The sequence below is a fragment of the Aquila chrysaetos genome, chromosome 17, assembly GCF_900496995.4.
Source record: "Aquila chrysaetos chrysaetos chromosome 17, bAquChr1.4, whole genome shotgun sequence".
Taxonomy (NCBI): Eukaryota; Metazoa; Chordata; class Aves; order Accipitriformes; family Accipitridae; genus Aquila; species Aquila chrysaetos.
The window spans coordinates 19,070,628-19,093,970 of record NC_044020.1 but is presented as its reverse complement, the minus strand read 5'-3'; the positions used below and the strand labels follow the sequence as shown (position 1 = coordinate 19,093,970).

General features: G+C 41.7%; 1 protein-coding gene across 1 annotated transcript in view; it reads right to left on the bottom strand.

Annotated features, from left to right (window-relative positions):
- ST8SIA1 (ST8 alpha-N-acetyl-neuraminide alpha-2,8-sialyltransferase 1) overlaps positions 1-23,343 on the bottom strand; it is a 139,354-nt gene that overhangs the window by 99,463 nt on the left and 16,548 nt on the right. Inside the window, exon 2 of the mRNA XM_030040824.2 lies at positions 6,403-6,547. Coding sequence (XP_029896684.1) covers positions 6,403-6,547 — 145 coding nt within the window. The remainder of the gene's footprint in view (positions 1-6,402; positions 6,548-23,343) is intronic.

The window sequence follows — 23,343 nt, the reverse complement described above, 5'->3', positions numbered from 1 at the left end:
TAGAGCAGATGATGCCCTACCAGCTTTGCTAACAGGCTGCACAAAATGGTCCAATTACACAGTTCTTAATTAGTCAGTATGGAATCAAAGCGAGGGTAGGAGTTTCACTTAACTAAATACTAAGCCAGATTTTTTATCTCAGTCACCCTGATGCCAATGGCTAGAGATTACCCAGGACTGAAGGGAAGACTCATGCTCCAAAAGAGCACAATTTGTCAAGTCTCTGCAGACAGTATTTCATACCCCAGTTTATGAAAGGCACTATTTGATAAAATTGCTTGAAAAATTCAGAAGACCTCTTTTTAATTGCATTTCTAACATGCAGATGTCACTTCACAAGGTATAACTACCTCTTTACCTTTTAGTATACAACGTTTTCCACATTTGCAATAATTAATGTTTATTGCATTTTCATTTTGAAGAACTATATGTAGCCCAAATTAAGAACACAGTTTGCATTACAGTATGCTTGGGGAGGAGGAAAAAAAAAGAAAAGGAAAAAAAGATATTAAAAAAAAGGAAGAAAAGAAGAGGGACAGCACCAAGAAATTCCTCCAAATCCTAATTAAATACAACTTAAAAGAAGTCAGGGAGGTACTATTTAGACAGTAGAATTAATAGAAGTAAATATAAGAGTTGCTCAATAGATGTTAGTTCTGCAGGCACTTCATGGCCCTACCCAAGACATCAAGGGAAAAAAAAAAAAAAAAATCAGGACAGGTATGACAGCAAATATTTCAATATATTTCTCCAAGCAGCTATTAATTACAGAGCTTTACTGAGAACAGAGTACTTCGGTAAGTTAGATTGGTAGCAAAAATTAACAGATCGCTTCCAAAGTCAATACCAAAGGCAGTAATTCATGCCTCCTGGCAACACTGCAGTCCATCAAACCCTAACCCCCTTCACTTCAGGTGGTTTCCCCTTTTATACACAATTTCTGGATCACCTGGGTCTAAAATTGGTCCAAACAACACACAGCATTTGCCCTAAGCAAGTTAACATTGTCCTCTTAACGGGGTTCACATTCCTTATACAGCTGTAGCTTCACATTCCACCCCGCATCTGCACAGCAGCTGCGCTCCCACCTAACCCTCTCCAGTACTTGCTGCTCTTAGACCTCACCTTTTACTTGAAACAAACTGCCACTTTCATCCACAGGATAAGTATGTTTTCCCTGTAATCATGCAAAATGCCTGCAGACTCTACACCGAACCCCCTTTCCAAATCTGAGTTATTTCCCTGAAATAATTACAAATTATTCTACTATCTGCAGGCTATAACTGTAAGACCAGGGAATTTGCTTTGACACAGCACAAGTACCAACATCAGAGAAGGACACGATAAAATCTCTGGCCAAATGAGGAATGTTGTGAGCAACAAAGAAAAATTAAACAAGCTCCCAGAATCTAACAGGTACTCTGAATAAAAACCACAGATCACATAGCACAGTCATAAAATCACTCGCTGTTACCCAATACAACATTCACCCCAACAACCCAGAAAATGTCAGAGAATGTCTCCATCTTACACTTGCAAGTAGAGCGATTAACTTTTCCCCTGCCTTTACATTAAGGACAAGAATTTAACCTCTAATTAATATTGCCTTTCTCCTAATCACAAGGTATCCAGAAACAGCTGCCAGCTTTCCCAAATTTATTTGTGGCTTGAAGCTATTTCCTTTGGATTTCTCAAACACCATTTGCGATGACTATTCATGAGAAGCTCATTGCAAGTAGCCATTCTTCTAGCTGACAGCATTTTGCAGGTGAAACTTTAGAAGGGATTTGGGCAGCTGGGGAATCATATTTTAGTAATTTGAAATAATTTGCTGGTACCAAATGTGTCTAACTGCTTCAGGTGAAATATAATAAAACCAGAAAATTTTTCAATGAGTTGGTTATTTTGTCAAATTAAAAAGTTGAAGCTTAACATTTAAAATCTCTTGAAATGTATTCAGTCCCCTACCCTCCAAAATAATACTTTATGTGGCAGAGTGAAAAGTTCCATTTGATTTACCTATTTCTTTAACCTTTTGGGGGAAGGGGAAAGGAGATCTCAGAAATTCATCTCAGTTCTTCCTTGCTATAAGCTTTTGCCAACATGCAACAAAAATCAATTATTTGCATAAACAGCTAAATACTGGGGTGATGGTTTTTTTTCCTCTAATGGTAAAGATAGTCTGAAATCTGCTTTTGAAACTCTGAGGAAGAAAGAGAGAGGAAGGAGTGCAAAATTATTTCAGAAAATGTTTGAAACTGGGGCTTGTTTTATTCTCTAACTCAAAAGCAGATGAGTGTTTGTTCATGTTTCTCTCACATGGTTTTGAGTTACATATCCCGGCTACTCCTGTGGTTACATCACGTGTACTCATAGCACCTAAAAATTACTGCAGGAATGTACGGAAGCCTGGCTTTTTCTTCCATTCTAGTCAGACAGTAAAGGGTGGAAAACGCTAGTCATGCGTTCCATTGTGCCTCAATAAAATGCAACAGGACCAGAGTTGCATGGCTAAACTTCCAGGCTGAAGAGCAAGGAGGGTGTATGTCCCTGTCCTGCCAGGGACAGGACTCCTGAACACTCACCAACACACAGTTCCATTTTCTGTATAACAGTTGGACCACAGTGGAGAGGAAATACATTTACAAGTCACCCACGGCCTTTAGTGGCCAACCCGAGAGACGGCAGCCTGGCTATTCAGAGGTTTATCCAACCACACCGCTGAACTCGACTGTAGTAGGGTCACCTGCATCTCTGAACTCTCAGAGCCCCCAGATATGTATCAAAATGACTGGCTAATATTGAAACTTCAAGTCTACATGAAAAGCCTTAGAAAAGTGGTAGGTATGTGTAGGAATAACCTCTCGTTGTTAATACTAAACTACGCCTACATTTATATGCAGAATCTACACTTTTTGTCTCCTAAGAGTGGGAAATAATGCTGTAGATCACAGCAAGTACTACAACAAAGCTGCTGTCAAGAAATATCTGAATTTAATTGAAATGACACCCCATCCTCCAACAGCTCCGGGCAATGCCACCGGAGTAGGAGTTGGGAGATGAGCTGTAGGTGGGATGCCCGCCCTCACTGCACGCCAGGCCACCTTCTGTGATGGGCCACATCCTGCCCCACGTCTTCTCCTGACCGGTAGGTACTGACAACGAGCCCCTAGCAGTTTCTCTCTAGGATGGAAAAGATGCTGCAGTCTGTGTAATATTTCATTTCTCTTTCAAAAAAATTTAACTCTAGAAATCAGGGGGAAAATGACACTGAGAGAAGGGGAGAGTAAGAGGAGCCACTTCCGGAAGCTGGAATTGCTGGGTCGTGCAAAACTCTGCAACTTCAAATTTTGTTCTCGAACTGAAATGAAACACTGAATGACTATTTCTACATAAAAGCTTTTTTCTTTTGCAAATTTCTCCCTTGGCCTATCAAAAACTTAAAAAAAAAAAAAAAAAAAAGGAGGAGGAATATAATCAAGCAAAGTCTGAGAAAAAAAAAGCTAGCAACAGAGCTGATAAAAGTTGAACTATTACATTCAAAAAATGGTAAAATGAAATGTCATAACACCACCAAAACCTTTTAACCTTTTCACTTCAAAGAAAAATTGAAAGACCAATGAACTGATACTAAATTTATATTTTGTTGAAATAGCATTTTTATTGGAAAAGCACTTATTATTGGAAAATGTTGAACCAGCTGTAAAAACTCTATCTACAGATTACTCGGAAGAAAAAATATTCCATTTTGTACTGTTCACATTCAAAAAAAAGTGACATTGTACATATTAAGTTCTGACATACTTACATTATTTCTGTGTAAGTCTCCATTGATGCATAGCCAGCTTATTCTATGCCATAAAATATAGCAAGTTTCCTATTTAGTTTTGAGTTACTTTATCCTGTAAGTTAATAACTGGTTCAGGACTGAGAAATCTTCTGCAAGCACAAAATGGCTTAAGCCCAGCAGATTGATGCGGATGGAGCCTTTTTTATTTATTCCGGAGGAAATATTTTTTCGATTATATCAACATAGCTGTGGTCCTTTACATTCCTGTTACATCCCCTGAGAATTTCAGAGTATTACCCATATTTTATGAGTGGTTTTAAGCTTCTGGATACTTTTGAAAGGAATATTCATCTTCACAAAAATCACTTGCCAGTTGCTAGCAAGCTAATAGACACCATTCTTCAAAGAAGCCTGAAAAATTTAGGCAAGTATTTTTCTTGAAACAAAGAGAGAGGTAGAAAAATACTTCATGTAAGAATTTACTGCAAATAAACCTTACTAAGCTTTTAAGCCTAGAAGGATTTAATCTGATAAAGGTTTACAAAATTCCTCAGGGCAAAATACATAGGAGTAACACATCAAGGTAGAGGCATTAGTACTTGCAAGAAAAGAGGGAGTAGTAGTGAGTAGCACTTGTCAGAAATGAACTGCCCATCAATTCATTAAAGAAATAGCATTTTTGGCACTGGCCCTAGAGCTGCTTTCTAGCATTGTTCTAGGGTTGGAGCATGATAAAAATTCACCTTTTCCAGCACTGCCCTTACAACGGCATCTAGCCATCCTCTTCACAGCCTGCTTGGCAAGCCTAAGAGACACCCAACTCCTTAGCTCATGTTGTCCCTCAGCAGTTTGTCTCTCCAAGGCTTCCCAGATCCTCGCTCTCAATCCAGCCAACTGATAAAACTTTGAGAATAGGGCTTGGGAGCCTGGGAACCACCAGAGTTCCTGAGACCGTGATACCTCTCTAACCAGCATCTACCTCTCTGAAGGAGCCCATCCAGTACTCTGCTCTTTTCTGTGGGAGGAGGTAGGACACCACTATGGCCAGGCAGAGTGCTAGGTTTTAATCCAAAGAAAATCAAATCCAAAATCCCACATCAATCACAAAATAGCAACCTCCCTGTACCAGCCCAGGTGGGGCTTTTCTGAAATGTTGGAAAGGATGTGCACATTTCGAGCAGTTGCAGCCAGTATCTTTGTGTGGTACAAAGTTCACAGCTCTGCCAAGGATTTCAGTTTTCACCAATAAACAGTGGAATATTGTTGCAACAAATCATACTAATCATCATAAAAAAGATTTACAGCTGCTACTTTGCGACACACCATAAACTTTCTACCAGTCTCAAAGGCAAGGAGAGAAATTCCCCACAGCCAGGCAGCCCCTTTCCAGCTGTACTGCAGGAAAAAACACTCGCCATGCACGTTTCAGCATCTACTCGTTTGTTGAGCTTGCAGGGCCACAGCAGCTGCAGAGCAGCTTGAGGGAGGCAGAGGTCCATTAACCGGTTCATTGCAACGGGCACAGCCCAGTGACATGAGAGCAGACTTGCAACCTAAACAAGACACAGCTGTAACACCACTCCTCGGGATAATGTCTTAACACAGAAAGTGGCTGTTCCCCTCTCTTCTCTACACTGCCGCTTCCCTTCATTCTTTCTCCACTAAAAGGAACTCATTCAAAGTCATAACTGTGTTGTTGAGATCTGGAAACTATTTAAAAAAAAAAAAAAACCACCACCTTTTTGATGTTTTATTTGCAGGATGAGTTTAACAAAGACTCTGCTACATGTTTAACTGAAACAGCAACAAATGAAAAGCCCGGTGTGAATGACTCGACACTGACTGGGAGGCTTAATAAATACCTACACCTTTAATTTGAGACATTAAAGTAACATGAAAATCAATTAAGACATCCAGATGTTTAAATGTGTAGCCACATAAAACATCTCTCCTTCCACATACAAAATTCAGTATAATAAACTCATTATTTAACATCAGTTCATATACTAATTAAAAACAGAAGAAGCCTAGATCAGTATTACAAATTCCCAGCACTCAAAAACCCTGCACTTAACCCAGAACACCTTTGCTGAACAACAAACCACTTCTAATATTCAAAACACAGCAAGAATCGACAAAGTCAAGTTGTCAGCTTCTGTTAGCGGACTCACGTTGCTTGCCACCAATAAACTTCATTAACTTGGAAGTAACTTGGACACCTTCACACAAAGCACTGTCACACCTTAGCTAACAGATCTGAACTGAAGCAATCCTAGATGAGGGATCATGCTCCCAGTGAGTGTGATCACTGACTGAAATGCAGAAATCACCTTCTTAAAACAGCCAGAACCTAGCATTTTGAAAATCAAGACCGGTGGCCCAATCTCATCCTTTGTGTACATCTGCACACCTGAAAAGTGGCCAGGGAAATATTAACATGCACACAAACATTTTACAATTTTCAAAACATAGAAGTAAAAAAGCAGAGGAGACCATTTTGTATTGAGAAATGAAGATAAAATTTCTTGACAAGCCTATTTATACTCACTTGTACCATGTTACCATTTAGTATATTAATACTTAAAGTGAAAAGACAAATAAAAGTTACTAACCTGTGGGAAGAGAGAGTAAGTTGCATTGTCAATAGTGACAGAATACAAAAATTCCCCATCAAACCAGAGGTTCTTTCCCATTGGGGAGTTCAGCTTTGTCATAGCAAAGAGCTGCCCAGGATCACAGCATTCTTCCAGCAGTTTCCTAGTGAAGCCAACCAAAAGAGAAAGAGCCGTATTAATTAGAGCCTTGGCATGCCTTCTCGAACAACCACCCCTCACACCTGAGATCCTGCTGCTCTCAGGTGCTCCAAATCAAGGCATTCATCTTCCCAGCCAGCAGATGAACCATGGGTGAACTCTTCTTTACTTACAGAATGGCCAGAAAACCTGATTTTATTTCAGAAAATCTTAGAAATGGACAGTAAAAATTTTAAACCTCCATTCACGTTTGAGTAGCATAGAAATAGAAAGATTCAGCAAAAGAAACTCCACCCTTTAAAACCCATTCTAATGAATAAAAAACTGGTCTCCAACACATACAGAAATCAGAGAAGCTCCTCTGAAAATTAAATCGGAGGTATATGAAAATTCAGTATCAAGCCTTATTCATGAAGAGCAGGCCTCCTAAAACCCTACAGTTACAAAACTTAAGCATGGAAAATTTGGCATATCTCTCTAGTTACTAAACATCCTTGTGCTACATTCACAGCAGTATTAGAGCCTGCATTCTAACTGAAGTCCAAGTTGAGTCAACCCAGTATGATTGTGTGTGTATATATATAGAGAGAGAGAGGATATTATACTTCTTGTTTCCTCTCCGAAACTACGTATCCTCATACACGTTCATTTCCCCCAAATCCTTATTACTCAGCTTGAGCAGGAATTTGAGAGCTGGTGAGGCGGTTGAAGGTTGTATTCAGCAACAATTCTGTATCACAGCAAACTCAGCAATTAATATCCTAAAATACAGAATGATGAAAAGCTCTAGACATCTGCAGGGCAGGAATATCCTATCTTCCCGAAGCCCGCACAGGAGTAGCTCTCTATAGGAAGGGTGATGTTCATATTAGGTTTTATATGTAGTAGATGTATGTAAAATATACATTGCAGAGTTATGCCATTACAGTATATTAATATATTATTATATACATTTCTCATTTATTTTAAAGGGAATCCTAAAGAGACTGATGCCATTTCCAGTGGCTCTGCAAGAGTTGCAAGTGGCAGGCAGAAAAACATCAGTTATTAGTGACTACTAAGATGCTTGATATAGCTGTTCTCCTCTATGAAGTCATTCAGAGAAATGTTTAAAAATTTTTAGCATTTTTTAAAGTTTTACAGCTACTTTTCTTCTCTAAAAATTGATTTTTTTAAAAAAAATCACTGTTTTTCCATATCAAAAATTGATTTTCCTGTAAGTTAATAGTTTTCTGCAACCGTGGGAATACTACTTTCCATACATACGTCAGCTGAAAATTTGATGAAAACCGTAGAGTGGATTTGCTGTAATCTTAGTAGAAAAGGAAACAGCTTGAAAATGTTGCATGGCAAACAGAAAACCTATGGGTGTCAGTGCTATTCGTTAGCTTTCCCTGCGGGGGAAGTTCAGTGATTTGCTCCGTCCCACTCCAGGGCAGCGCTGCCCCCACCGACACCCTGGGCCCCTGGGACACTTCCTCACGCGGAGGAAGGCTCCCAAGGGACAGCAAGGATGCAAGCGCCAGGAAGCTGGATTGAGGGCAGGAGGTCCACTCCACTCCTCAAACAGGTACCCAAGAGTAGCCTTTGCACATGACATGCAGGCAGACTAAGTTGTTAAAAGGAAGAAGATTACACAAGGTAACTGGATATCACATTTTGTTGTAAGTCAAGAGTCAGCTTCTACGAAGAGCCGCAAGGTAAGCTCTCCCCAGTAATAGGCTGAGCAGCTCCTCTGTCCCCACAGGCAAAGAGGGGAGTGATTTTTACAAGGACTCAATCAGAAGCTTATGACAGGGTCCTTCATGGCTCAAAATTTCAGTATGTTGTCCATCTGACCCTACGGTGCTGCACTGCAGAGCATGAGGCTCCACCAAATATCCAGACCTTACATTGTGAGGGTACGGGGCTCATGACCGCAGAGCACGCTGCTGCTCAGACTGAAGTGCTATGAGCACTAACTTGTTTCCATGTGCTTTCTTCATACACACCTGAACTCCTCCATCTGTACAAACAAGTATTTCAGAAAAGATATAAATCACTGTGCTCGGGTGCGTAAGTCAATCCCAAATTAATGAAGTCTAGGACAAAACCGTGTCCAGTTCTAGACCCCACAATTCAGGAAAGACGCAGACAGACTGGAGATGGTCCAAAGGAGGGCCACGACGATGATCAAAGGGCTGGAAAACCTGCCTTATGAGGAAGTACTTCAGAAGTTAGATCTTTCCTCCCTGGAGAAGACAAGACTCAGGGGGGACCTCATCACAGTTTTCCAGTATTTGAAGGGCAGTTACAAAGCAGATGGAGGCTCTCTCTTCACAAGGAGCCACATGGAGAAGACAAGGGGCAATGGGTACAAGTTGCACTGGGAGAGGTTTTGTCTTGATATAAGAAAGAAATCTTTTACAGTGAGAACAATTGTTCCCTGGAACAACTTCCCCAGGGATGTGGTAGAATCCCCATCTCTGGAGGCTTTCAAGACACAATTGGACAAGGTGCTAGATAATCTCATCTAGGCTCCATTTGCCACGAAAGGTTGGACTAGGTGATCATTCGAGGTCCCTTCCCACCTTGGAAGTTCTGTGATTCTGGAACTGTTTTCCCTTAGACTGCCCGTTGCAGAGCTGGCTTGCTCTCCCTCTGAGCAGAACAGAGCAATGTGTTAGCCAGAGCAGCATTTCCCGTTCCTAGGAACACCAATGGGTCTACTTATACCCACCACAGAAAGGCTTCACATCATCCTCCTGCTGATGCCCAAATAAAGCCTTCATCACAGAACTGTGAAAATCAAACTAGAGGAAATTTGAAATCCCTCGCCAAATAACCCTTGCAAAACAGTTTAAGACAGATATGGAATATTGTTCCAAATAAAAGATTTGAGAGTGGAGATTTTTCTGGCTGTCCACAAACTCCAGTTTGCAGCCTTTGAAAAATTATTTCTCTCTCCGTCAAGTGGAAAGAAAATTTTTGCCTGCTTTTCCCCTCCTTTTCTTTGTATTTTCTATCCCCACAGCAACATTTTCAAGAAAGCATAAGGTAATCCAAGATCAGCTAGAGCCTCAACTCTACATATAGTTGTTTGTTATACAACTGTATAACAAAACTAAAATTTCCAAGTGAAACCCTGCAACTTATACCTTCTCTGGAAGTCTGGTCTGAGCAAGAAGCACAAAAATAACAGATAACTCAGTGGAAAAGTATCTAGGGAATGTTTTATATTAATGAATCTTTCCTTAGCCAGGGTAAACTGATGAGCTAAGGAACAGCTCTTTGTATGATTCCCCCTCACCCCCTCCACCTATTAGACTAGATATATATACCTATTCTTTCCCCTCCCCAAAAAAGCATTCTTCTGGTTCCCATGGAATCCTTCATTAATAAACATATTACAAAAAGCAGTAGGTGCCTCCTCAAAGGTCCACAGATAGGCAGGTCACTAGTTCAAGTATGCATCTGTATGTATTAGCACAAAAATCTTGTGCACTCACATGTGCTTTCTGTCAGAAAAGAATAACGATTAAAAGTCTCACATTATTCAGTCTCTCTTTCTGATCCAAATCCCAAAATTACAAAGTGAGAAAAGCTCCATAGGAAAATGTGCATTAAAAGCAGAATGGATTCCAAGGCGAACCTAAAGCAGGGTACTTTGCAGGATCGGGGAGTTCAAACCGATTTGCTGAGCTTGATTAAAATGTACAGCTAAAACGTTATCATAGAATTTACAAAACTGCAGCAGCTTTTAGCCAAGGATTTCAATTCACTGCAAGCATTCCTTCCCTCGCAGGACGTAAATAATACACCTTTGATTCAAAGTTATCTCCAATTCAGAGGAGACCTGTGTATGAGAGGAATTAAACAACTTGAATATTGGTATTGAAAAGGTACCGGGGGCCCTCAGACCTGAGAGCACTTAATGGACAAATCCCTAATTGTGGGAGAGGCAGGAGAAAAGTTACTTTGAGAATCTCACTACAGGCCTCTCAGATTTCAGCCAGAACTGGGCACCAAGCAGGTCATTAACTACAAGGCAGCATTAGCACTGAAGTGGTTCTGCGCATCAACTCAAGCAGCAACCTGTGCACAAGGTGGGAGCTGAGCAGCAGTTTTGAGACATTAGCCATATCCCCGCGGTACGCTTTGCTGAGGTTATACCAGCAAACATTGCACACTGAAAGAAGCAGAGTGAAATAGTTGGTGCCAAGGATCCTACATCCACATTACCTTATTTTGATGGGATTTACTGCAGACCAACTCTGGTCTGATTCCACAAAAAGCCTGTGAGCGGCTGTAGCATATTGAGTGCATTACTGAAGTGCAGAAACCGGGGATGATCTGGATATTTGCCTCAAAAGCCAACTTATGACCAAAGGGCTAATACTGGTGCACCCTCCTCCACCCAAAAGCAGAGAGGAAGCCAGACATCCTTGCGAAGTCTAAACCTAAATTCATACATAAAGTCAGTGAAAGAGCTTGCATAAAAATCCCAATCTACTTATTCTTCATCTTGAGTTAATGAACTTTTCAGTTTGACTTCAGTTTGCAGCCAGTTAATGCTTAATCTCACCCTGGTTTGACTCGAGTCCCAAGCAATAATGACTCAGTAACTAGTTCAAACATCCCAAATGGCTTAAAACTGGCAAATATAACATCTAAAATCAGAAATGGGCAATTCCACAGCGTGGGTTGTCAGCCAGGAGGTTACCTTTAGGTATCTCTTCTCCACAGGTGGAGCAGGTCCTGCCTCCCCAGCACACCACCACTTCTCCAGCTCTCTTTGCCATGCCTGCCTTGTGATGCTGCACTACACGAAGCACGTAAGCCCTGCCAGCACTGTGAAAGGGAGGGGGAGCAAAATTCTTCCTCTCAAATTTTTCCTTTTAAACCCATGCAAGGGGGATGTAGTACATCAACGAGGAAAAGATCAGGTTGATGGGAAGCCACCTGTCAGGCAGCAGCAACAGGAGGGCAGCTTCATGAAGGACTGAAGGCTTATGCCCGATCTTAAATGGAGCGATGGGCAGAGGGTGCGTGGCATGGCACAGCATATGGGGTGCGGGGTAAGGGTCCCAGGTGAGGCTGTTCAGGGCTATTAGGGCCTACTGGTGCCCTGACACTGGTAACACCACCAACACCCCTTTTTCTGCCCCAAGGGGATAGCAGTTTTATAGCAAATCCCCCCCCCACACACTTGCTGAACCTTGCATTGAACAGGACCCCATCCAGGTCTGCAGAGCAGGGACCCATGAAGGATGATGCTGCACACACGGGAGGAGGAGAGGACAGGAGAGGCTACAGCTTGATGCTGCTCTGCAGATCCCAGTAAGTGCCAGCAGTCCCCATGCTGAACAAAGGCATTGATTCAACCATTGCTCAAAAATGGTAACACGAAACTTGTTATTGTTTATCATTAGAGTTTGGCTTTAATGGCAGCATTAAAATAATGACTGAAGTTCAGGTTCAAGTTTGAGATAAAAATAATTGGTCAAACCACTTGCTCTAGTCAGACTCTGCTCAGCTGCTTAGATTTAGCTGGTACCATGCTAGCCTATGTCCAGTGACTACAAAATGGAGCCAGGAGCTGACAGCACAAGACTGCAGCATTTGGTCTGACATAAACCTCCTTTTCTTTACATTGCAGTTCACGCTCACCTCAACTTCCCATGTTTTGCTTTGGGATCAAATGAATCTGAACACCCCGAGAAAAAAATGAATCTGCCTTTGGAGTTTCAGCTGGTGTCAAGCCAAAACCATCAGGCCTTCACTCACAAGCAGGGATTTGTGGCACTGCTGAAATCCAGAGTATGAATGGTCGCTTGGGTCCATTAGTGAAGATTTGCACAGCTCCATTTCAGTGCAGTTGCTTAATTGATTTAATCTACGTATCCCGCAGGAGGACTACGGATAGCTTCGTAGACTCCTCAACTACATCTACACCTATTTCCCAGCACATGCACACTTAGGGGATCCCGGGCTAATGTCCCTATCAGAAATACTTTAGAGATTAATATCAACAGTGGCTCTGAAACACAGCTGGTCTGACCACCTCCAGCACTATGAGTCTCAAAATCTAAACCTGAAATTCTCTAAATCAGGTCTTCAGCGTAATGTTTGTGTAAGAATAATACATCCACATGTTCTCGCAAGAAGTTTTGGTGGTAGGGGAAAAACCACAATTGTTGCTTAATGGTTAAAATCTTGCCTTTAACAAATTTGCACCCAGTTTAGAGTTTGAATTTTTGGCAGTTCAGGATTTGGCTGATTTTTTAAATTATTTTTCCCCCCCTCCCTTAAGAGATCCCTGGCTTCTCAAATCTCAACCTCCCCTCTGATGAGTGGAAAAGCTGGAGTTTCCTGAATTTCTTGCTTTGGAAGTTTTTTACTCCTTCCATCATTCCTGTGGCTATTCTCTCCTTTTCAAAATCCACCTCTAAATATTCCAAGCCTGGAAATATTATTTCTAGGGTAGTCACCCCCTGCCAACTGCAGGGACAAAATGACATCTCTGTTATTACCCATGCATCCCACGTCCAAGGCCTATTAACTATTTAGCACTCTTCTCGCTGCCAGTGCTTCCCAGGGTGGGGACATCCATCTGTAACTGCAACCTGCACTCTGGTTTGCTAAATGTGAGATTTCACATATGGCTTTATTGAAAATTAGGAAGCTTAGCAGGAAACCCAGGCTGCTCTGTGTCCTGGGCCTGTCCCCTGGATCAGTTGCTGCCCTGCTCCTTTTCTCATCCAACAAATTTATCAACAATATTTTAATGTTGTCTTGCAGATCAGTGATTAAAAGAAAGGCAGAGGATCAAGAATTAATCTGAGCAAGTTCACACCTGGACACATCCTCAGTTCATCCATCCAATGACCATCACCATCCAAGAACATAAAAAAAATATAGCCCCATATCCCATCTCCAACAATAGGCAGTAGCTAATGCTTACAGCTATAAGAGAGTCCTCTCATATAGCCACATAATGGCTATACTTGTGGCCGTTTTTTGCTCCAAGCTGGCAGCCTGAGAATTTTATGGCTCTACAGAAGGCTACAGAAGTCATTCAATAACAACAAAATCACTGATTCAATTACAGTCAGTGTGGTTGCATGAGCTTGTAGCTGCAGTTGGCATTTGGCTTCTGAATATTCTGTGAAAACATCGTTAGTTGGGTTTGGTCACATACATTGAATTTCTCTTTTCCAAAGAGCTCAATATAATACTTGTAACTGGGGGTTAGCTTGAAGACATCACTGAGGCTTTGAGGTTTTCATGGTGTTTAACATACCTTACTATTCCAGGGGTTCAAGGCATGCTAGCCTGCACCTTAGGCAGGGCAGAAGACAGCAAGTATAAGGAAACTGAAAGTGGAATGTAATGCTCTTCTTTTATCAGGGCAGGTATCACACACATCAAACTCTTGCTTCAAACACCTAACGGCCCCTGTACCAAAGCTGTGTGTAGAACGTGAGCAACCGCTATGAATTTACTAGGAAGATGGAGGGAAGAGGCTGTCGCCTTTCTGCTACCTTCAGATGCTAAGGGACACACTGAATGAACTCCAAGTCACAAAACACAGAGCCACGTTGTCTTTCTCTTTCACTTCAAAACCAAAACTGGCTTCAGCCTTGTCGAGTATTTTAGCACCACTCCTCTCTATAGCAGACTCCACCCCACCTGAGATGAAATTTAAAACTACCCTCAGCACAACTATTCAGGAATATGATCTTAAAATTGCTCTCCTAAGAACATCATGGACAAGTACCAAAGGAATAAGAGAACAGCCAATGCAAATGCTCTTAATATTCACAAAAGCATACCAAATTGTTTTTTTTGGGAAAGCAGTACTAGTTTAACCTCTAACTAAAATTAAGACCTTTGCCAAAAACAACATCTACATCAAGAATACATTGCTCTGCACAGGTTCAGTTCTGAAAATCCCCCGGTTACCCAAGCTTGAAGAATAGGTCTAACTGCACTGAGAGAGAAATATGAAAAAGAGTGGACCTCGCACAGCAGAACAGAAAGAGAAACTGATCTACTTCCCAGTCAAACTTTTTACAATATGATAAGATTTTATGTAGACTAAAGTCATGATAGTTTTTCTCCTCACATTTATTATGTTGTTGTTTCGTGTTATGAAACTTTCAGCCTATTTCAATGGCCCCTGCGGCAATTCCTGGTGTCTGGACTTTACAAGGATCATGTAATATTTCCCCCATCTTCCTCAGGAGAGGAAAGATATCTGGACAATAAAAAGGTCACCAGCAGAAGCAAATCATGTACTGAACTGCCTGGCACTGCAACCTGCATGTAAGGAAAGAGGTTGCAGAGACCACAGATACTTCTCAGAATAAGGACAGTTCATGAAAACCACCTTCATTAGCTTCACAGTAGACCTGTATGTGACTTTTTAAAGTGAGTAAGAAATTTTAACTATAAGCTGTTGGATAATTGCTACAAATTGCCAAATCAATAGTCTGGGGGAGAAATTATGAAATCAAGCACTTCCATCTTTCCTGCATCATCAGTATCTTTTCCTTTAGAACTTTCTTCCAGGTCTTTTTAGGGTGCCCAAAGTATTTTATTTAACCTGAAAATATTGTATCTTTGGGTTTCACTATTTACTTTAAAATCACTGAACAAAACATTTGGTGCCACCCACATAGTATAGTTAGCAGTTCTTTTTTCCAGACTGCAAAAGAAATATAAAACTCTCTTTTTTCTTCTGTGTGTTGGGCTACCCTATCCTTGCTACCTTGGCCTGATACAAACAAACCCTGCTGCCTTGAAGCAGGCAAAATCTGAGCTTTCAGCCATTGCAGCGTATCATCCTAATCTGACTGATTTTGTCAGACTTTTTTTTTTTTTGAAATGTACAAGTGATATCTTTTTCCTGAAATGTTCAGAGTATCACAGAAAATGTTTTTTTTTTTTTTCTTCTGCCCTCCTTCCGAACAAAGATAGACTTAGTGCTTAAAATTTCAAGGATCTTAAGTCTTCTATCCATTTTCAGAAGACAGCAGTAGCAACAGTATGACATGGCACACGTTGTAATTCCCCAAACTTGCCTAAATTCTGTTCTCTCAAAATTGAACTGTGGCTCAGATCAATCTCTGAATCTTCAGATGATTTTTGATTATTTAATCTCTATCAGATTCTCCTTTGAATTTTAATTCAAATTTCAGATAGTGTGATAAAGATACACAGTTACTTTATTTGATTATGCATTCTCTCTTTGATCAAAACCCTACCTTTTAAGAAAAGTAATTGAAACGATATACTTTTCTACCACTGTAAACAGACATGATTCTTTTAATAGCATCACATCAATGTATTCCATACCTTCATTAATATTGCAAGTGTGAAGGAGGACTGAACTGTGCAACATTTATATTGTAGAAGTACAGATGAGGCCAAAATTTGCCAGGGTCTATCTTTGCTCTTGAACAACGTTCACGAACTAGAAGAAACCAGGATATTTCTCAGTGAATAGAAGTCTACCTGAACATCTGACAACCCTTAAGTTTACCTTTCCTCCTGCCAATTCTTTTACTTACAAACTGAGCAGATTTCATCTGGAAAGCTACTGAAACACAGAATTGTTAGCCTCTTTTCAGAAAAAATATATTTTGATTCATGCAAACTTGCTTCAAACTGCTATGCACAAAGCCTGCTTATAAGCTTTGAAACACAAATTATAATGTATGAATTATAACGTATGAATTATAGAGTATGAATTCTAGTATTCAGTCAGATGAAGTTTTTCTAAGACTCTCATACCAGATGTATAAAGAGCTATATATAAGGAAACCCCCACAAGTTGTGACTTGCAATACCAAAAACAGCACCGTAGCGCTGCTTTATTACTCATGCAGTAAAATCTAGTGGCATGCAGGATGCCTCCGAGTTGTCTGTGTTGTTCCCAATGAAACCCCAACCACATCCAGGAGAGACAGCAGTAGTGACTCGTCATCTCACCTAGGAACTGCGATGAACAGCCACATTCCCTTGAGAAGTGATGAATTTGAGCATGAGCTGAAAAGTTTCTGGGCAGTGGCCAGCAGCTCAAGAGAAGCGACCTCACACGATGCTGGAATTCACTGGCACTGCACCAGACTGCTCCTTTGCTTTGCAAATGCCACCACCACCCTCCCTAAATATGACAACTGTGTTTGAGGGCCCATCCCAGGGAAGATACAGGGTTCACCTCACTTCATTTACAGTATATGAAATGTAAACACCTCTATCCAAGTCAGTCTGAGGCTTCTTCATAGCGCAGATAGTTTCTTTGAGGATGTGATTCATCTCAAACTAGAGGCACCTAGTTCCTCTCCAATGACCATAGAGACCAACTACCTTAGATGGAGACATCTACGTTTGGCAGTTTAATTCCAGTCCACGAAGCCAGACCGGCTGCTCCAGACCCTAAAAGCCTATCAAGACTTCTGCAGTTAACATGAGCTGCGAGGCAGGGACGGTAGGTCTTCTGCCTGTCTACAGCATCTCACAGAAGGATGCTATTTGCCAGCAGCCTCATCTGACGGTCTTCCAGCTCTGTTCTCAGAGCCCTCACAGCGGGCTGTCAGAAAGATGAGATGGCACAACTGCACGAACTGGTAGTTTTGTCAGAGAGAGTTCAGAGGCAAAGGGGAGTGGGGCAGGGGGAATAGATTAATTGCTTCATGCGCTATTCTTCTTCTTTTAATCTTATAAACCTGGCAGGAGGAGAGCAGCTTTCACAGATGAGGTGAAATTAATGAATCGCTGTCTTGCAAAATAGCAGAACCATCAACTGAGACAGGAAGTTACAATACACGATGGTGCTGCCGCAGGGGGGAAAAAATGACTTGTCCTTACCACTTCCCTTGTTCCTTTCAACAAAATTGCTTCTTGCTTTGTGCCACTACAAGCACAAAGAAATGTTCGGCTTCAGCAGGGGCACAAGATGGCTGTATTCTTCCAGAAGAAGGAGGTTCACTAAAAATAAATCGAGCAGCTCTAATCTTACATTTGAGCTTGTAATATCTAGAGTGATGATACATACCACCTAGATCTAAGCAGTCAATTATCACACTACAGTGACTTCTCCACCTGCTTCTGTAACCCAGATAAAAGCCCTGTAAGTATTATATAACACTCCTCACAAAAGTGTCCCCACGCGCCAATCCAAGAAAGTCCATAGGGAGCTTTTTACTAATTTGATGGGTTAAAATCATGCCCCTCCACAGAAGGTGAACTGGCCAGGAAAAAAAAAAAAATTCCTCCATTACACAGATTTAAACATCTTGAAATGCCTAAAAACTGAGACCACTGAAATGGAGAGAAATAATCCTCCACTGGTCACTTGTGAGCGCTTTTTGATGCAAAAACTGTAGGTAACCAGGCAGCCATTGCCTACACAAGAGATAAGAATATGTACAAGGATCACATGAACAGGCATGAAAGAGCAATATATTTCAAAGGCATATGAAGCTGCACACTTGGGGGGAAGCTTTAACCCATCAAAGACACATGAATAGATCTACAACTGAAGGAAGCCCTGTTTTCAGGAGAAACTTCTTCGTCTCACTTTTCAGAAACTGCTTCCCACATCTTATAACTATCACTTGTTTAGGAGACAGAGCGAGTTTTGCCTGGTTGGGAAGCATCCATCTGATGCCCTGCCAGCTAGCAGGATGAGTTGATCGGCCAAACAGGAGGCCAAACAAAATAGGAAACCTCGGTTTTGATCTCTCTCTTCTGTCCAGATGCTGTTTTTCATGAAACTTGTAGGAACCGACTACCTTTAAGACTTCTGTTACTCTGTCTAATTTGGATGAAATTAACCAGTGAGACAAATTTCTTAAAGGGGGTGAATTACGATTAAGATTCCAGTCACATCTATCACATGTCCTACTGGCTGGCAGGGGGGAGAAAAAAATCCAATAAATGCCAAATAATGCCTTGCTTTAGCTTTCTTTGAAAAGGACATTGACAAAACTGTGTGTTCTTTGTTGCCCCTGTATACCCAGAATTATACACTAGTTAAGCTGTAATAGTCCAATTTTGGATGAAAGCCATGATTTAATGCACCGTCAAGCACGGACACTGGACTTCACTTACAGCCTGAGTTGCTGCAACCATCAACATCACTTTTGAAAACAGCTGATGATCAGTTGGCCAAGTATCCAGAGATATTTCTGAACTGAGTTCAGTGATCCTTCTGTGTGCTGACAGATGGCTTCTAATAGATGAAAATGAATGGTTAAATTATCACAGATTAAAACAGAGCCATTTACCTGAAACATACCTTGAACTTGCATTTCCGGTGTTTGCAGTTACAAGCTTCATTTCTGAAGCAGTTCTGCTAATGTGTTTTAAATCTTGCCTGAGTACTAAGTGCTATAAAATCAGTTTCATTGATGCAAATACTTTGCTAAATGCAGTAAGTGGATTACAATAAAGGAAAGGCACATCCAATTTGGAACGTCTTTTCACTAGAAGCTCCAATTCCAAGTCTTTTTAAGTCTGTTTTCCTCTGGTGAAGCCACAGAAAAAAGCTAAATGGCAATCATCTTGCACTCATCTTTAACTCCATCATATTTGAATTCTGGCTTTTGCCTGTTTTACAGACTTACTGAAATCAGAAAGGATCTCACCAGCTCTGAGATGAAATGAGTCTGTTCTTACAGGGAAGGTCAGCTGAGGTGCTTTCACTAGTCATCTCCAAACACCTGTCCCAGGAACAAGAGGCAATGTACCCTCTATGTCCTCACAGCTTGCTCTACTGTAGGTCCAGCACAATAAATCAAGTTTATTGATGATCATCAACATATACTGCAGAACTAGGACTCTGGCACGGTAAAGCAAAAGCAGACGCAAATGCTAAGCTTGTTGCTGGGCCACAGGATTTCTTTTTGCAACTCTCCTAATTCCATTCTCGGTGGCTGTGACAGCTATGTGTTAATTGATTCGCGATGCAGGAGCACTTCGTGGTTGAAGACCCATTTTGCCCTCATGTAACCGTCTACCAGCGTGCTTCAAGTCTCAGTGTTCTTCCTAAGACACTCACGCCACCAAAGTCCAGCCACCGCACAGTTAGGCATCTATTTTATGTTGGTTATCTAGACTTCCCACAGTCCACAGAAGGGCACTCACCCTACCCTGACACAGGTATCTAAGGCAGAAGAGAGCTGCCAGTATCTGCAAGTACCTCTGCCTGTTCATTACTTACAGCAGGAGGAAACTATAGTAGGACTACCAACAGAGAAATTTAACTTTTAGATAGTTAAAGTAAGTGTGATGAACCTCAATCTGCTATATCCATAGGTGACTATACATCATTAAGATCTGTTGCTTATCCCCTGGCCCAGATAATAGGAACACAATCACAGGGAAGTGATATTTGTTTTCTTTCTGAACATATCTCTGTAACAAAAACTGCCTTATACCTTACTCCCTCTAGCACCTCATTAGAAAGGATAAAATACTGATGCAGAAGTAAACTTTAGCCTTTTGCTTTCAACAGTGCTGCCAACTTACTGACAACTCTATGTAAAACGTCTTGCGATTACTTAAAATGTGCTCAGACTGCCACTCTCACCAATGCTCACTACTGTAAAGTAACCTAACTAATATCTAACAGGAGGTATGGAAGAGTTCAATAGACATTTTCTCACCTTCCACCCACAACACCTCATTTCTGGGTCACGCCACTCCTTCACTGGCAACCTAACCTGAGCCAAGTCCCTTTGGCTAGAGTCCCAGCACCAATTCAGTGTTCACCACCACAACTATACACTTTGATTCTAGGGTGTATAAAACACCAGGAATTTCCTGGGTCAGACTTAAGTAGCCAGGACCTAAGCACTCCGTGTTTCTTCTAAACATGTACTCTGCATTTCTATTAGTCAACTGCTGCTTTCAAAGGACATGCAGAGGCTTATCATCTGAGCTATTCCAGACCGTAAGAGGAGCTGGCAGGATTCCCCTGAACACTTCCCCCAGCCAGCCAGAAAGAATTTGCCAGTGTAATGAGGGAACATAAACCTGGCCTTTCTGGACAAATATTCACATGGCACAGTTTCTGAAACTCACATTTCCAAAGCTCCCAGAATTTCACAGGCACGTCACAACATCTTGTCAGGGCTCTGAAATAGTCCTTAGCATAATCCAAACAGCTTTGGCCATCAAGGTCGTCACATATTTACCACTCCAGCTTCCAACTCATTGCACACTATTTTGCCATTACCATTAAACAACCGATATTTGGCAGCACTCACTGCAAACACAGAGTTTCACAACACAACACAATGTTTAGTGGTTTGGGTTTGGTTTGGGGGGCTTAGGGTTGGGGAGGTTGCCTAAACAGGCATAGAAGAAGCAGCAGAAGTAGAAACCAGGCAGCTGCTGGGCGGTGAAAAAGAAGAGGTGAGGAGGAGACAGCAACCACATTCGAGTCAATCCTAATCTAACTAGTTTGCTGTACTATGCTCTGTGCTGCTAGGAATAACTCAGGAATGCACAAACCCCATTACCTGGAGCAATCAAACAGCTTCCCTAGGGATAAACAAGATTTATGTACTAAGCTCTTTTAGGCCTGAAGTCCTGGCAAAAAAAGCAATGTATTCAACTTCACCCCTCTGTCTAATCTGGTGGCCTTTAACAAGTTAACATTAAATGCGAGAGAAGAATTCCTAAAAGCCTGTCAAACACAAAACTGCAGTGATTACTACATGCTATGACTCCTACCTAACTTTGCCAAGATGTTTATTTTCCATCTACCTCTCCTGCCTCTGCCATCTGCCGGACCTGCCCCCAGCTATACAATCACACCTCCTCTGCACTGGCACGCATGCCGAGCAGGCGGTTTTGGGAAACCCTAGGGTTCCAGTGCTGCAAAACAGCTTCCCTACAGCTACAGGAAATGTTCCTGTCAGAATTCAAGTCTGGGGTTTTACTTTCCCTCCTCTTTCTGCTCCACTGGTTGAGCAGAATCCATCTTTCTTAGACTTCTTTATTCCCCAAAACCCAGTTACAGGATTCATTAGAGTTAAGGTAGTAAATAGGTGAACTGTTGCTGTTTAGATAGCTGTGTGGCATGCTACAGCAATGCAAAACATGCTACCTTGTAATGCCTGCAAGAATTATATATAGTGCAACATTATGAAATTCTAAATAAAAGTGAAACCTGAAGCGTTTGACATATACAGCCACACATATCACAGGAAACTATTTTTGCTTGAAGGACTGTTGAAATCCTACATTTAATTAGCTGCCACGCTCTAGTTTTCAAAGACTACCCATAATCCAAAGAAATCTAAATAATAAAAAATACTGGAACTAGGTTCTGAAAAGAGCTGAAAGGGAAATTTATAAACCAGCAGTTAGGAGCAAGACATAAAACTCACAGCCATGCAAAGTCTCTCAGGCTAGCATGTCCAAGTAATCCCACTGAACGGGAGAGGGAAGAGAAGCTGTACCACTCCTAAAGAATTATGCAAACTCTGCACAGCTGGAGCTCCAACAACCAGGGCCCTTCTCCATAGCAAACAGGCAGCAAGCTGAAGTGTAGTGCATCGGCTCGGACCTTTTGCCTTCACCTCACACTAGGTAATCATCATGGGGAACAAACTATTTCAAGACAGCAGAGACATCCTTTAACCACTGTCAGCTAGCACTCTTCTGCCCAAGGGAGGAACCATCTTCTTGTTTCTCATCACCTGCATCTCATACTCTATTGCTTCACCTCCAGCTGTAGGTGCTCTTGGGCAACACCCCATCTCTCCTACAAAGATCAGTAACCTGAGTTTACTTTTACCCAGGCATCCATGCTGTCAGTTCCAGAAGAGTGAGGCATAGTGCTGGTAACAGAAGACTCCTTTAAACAATTCGAGGAAGTCTCTGGATCACAAACTCTGGGTCCACTAGCAGACTTCCATCTCCCTGACATCTATAGGAAGGGCAACACAGAGTAATGCAAGCAACCTGGGAGATTTCCGGACTGCGTCGGGGATAATTTTTGATACAGGTATTGATGGGTCAACTTACAGCTGGATCCACTATTCACTAACAACGAAGCACTGGTTGGGGACGTGATAATCAATAGGAACCCTGGCCCATGAAACAGTGGCATTCAAGACCCTGAGGGGAGTGAGGAAGAAGAGTAGCAGATTCTGTAATTAATATTGATTGATCATGAACTCATCAGTCTGGACTGGAAGTAGCTCATAATCATTTATGAGTATTGTGGAAACTACATGTCGAAAACAAGGGTCCCATAGAAGAGCCATGGAGCGGAGGCAGTCCCTGGCCCAAGGAGACAGTCACCCAGGACGCTCTCTCTTTCTGACCCCTTCCTCCCCAGCTTGCTGGGGCAGCACTGGACTGATTTCATGATGAACCGACAATAGACTCCAATATGGTTGCTGGGTTTGTGGTTTTTCTTCCTGCTACTGAGTGAACATGAGAAATGTGTCCTGTCAGGCAGATAAATGTTAGTCTCCGTGACCAGCATGAGAAGACCTTCATGTTCACACCCACAGGATGTGCACTGCACCAAAGTTAACCCAACATTTGCTTTCTAGAAACGCTTTTGAGTGAGCCTTTCATTACATTCCGAGCTCCCAGGCCTGAAACTAACTAGTGAAAATTCACACAGCGTTTGAGAGCATCCAGCAACTGGGCAGTCCAATTCCCAGCTTTTTAGGTCTCAAACTCATCTTGAAAAATCACCTTGCAGCTCAAGAATGCATGACAAGTTATAGAGCTATATTTAATCAAGGGAATGTCCTTCAGTTGGTCTATGCTACTCATCTCAAGAAA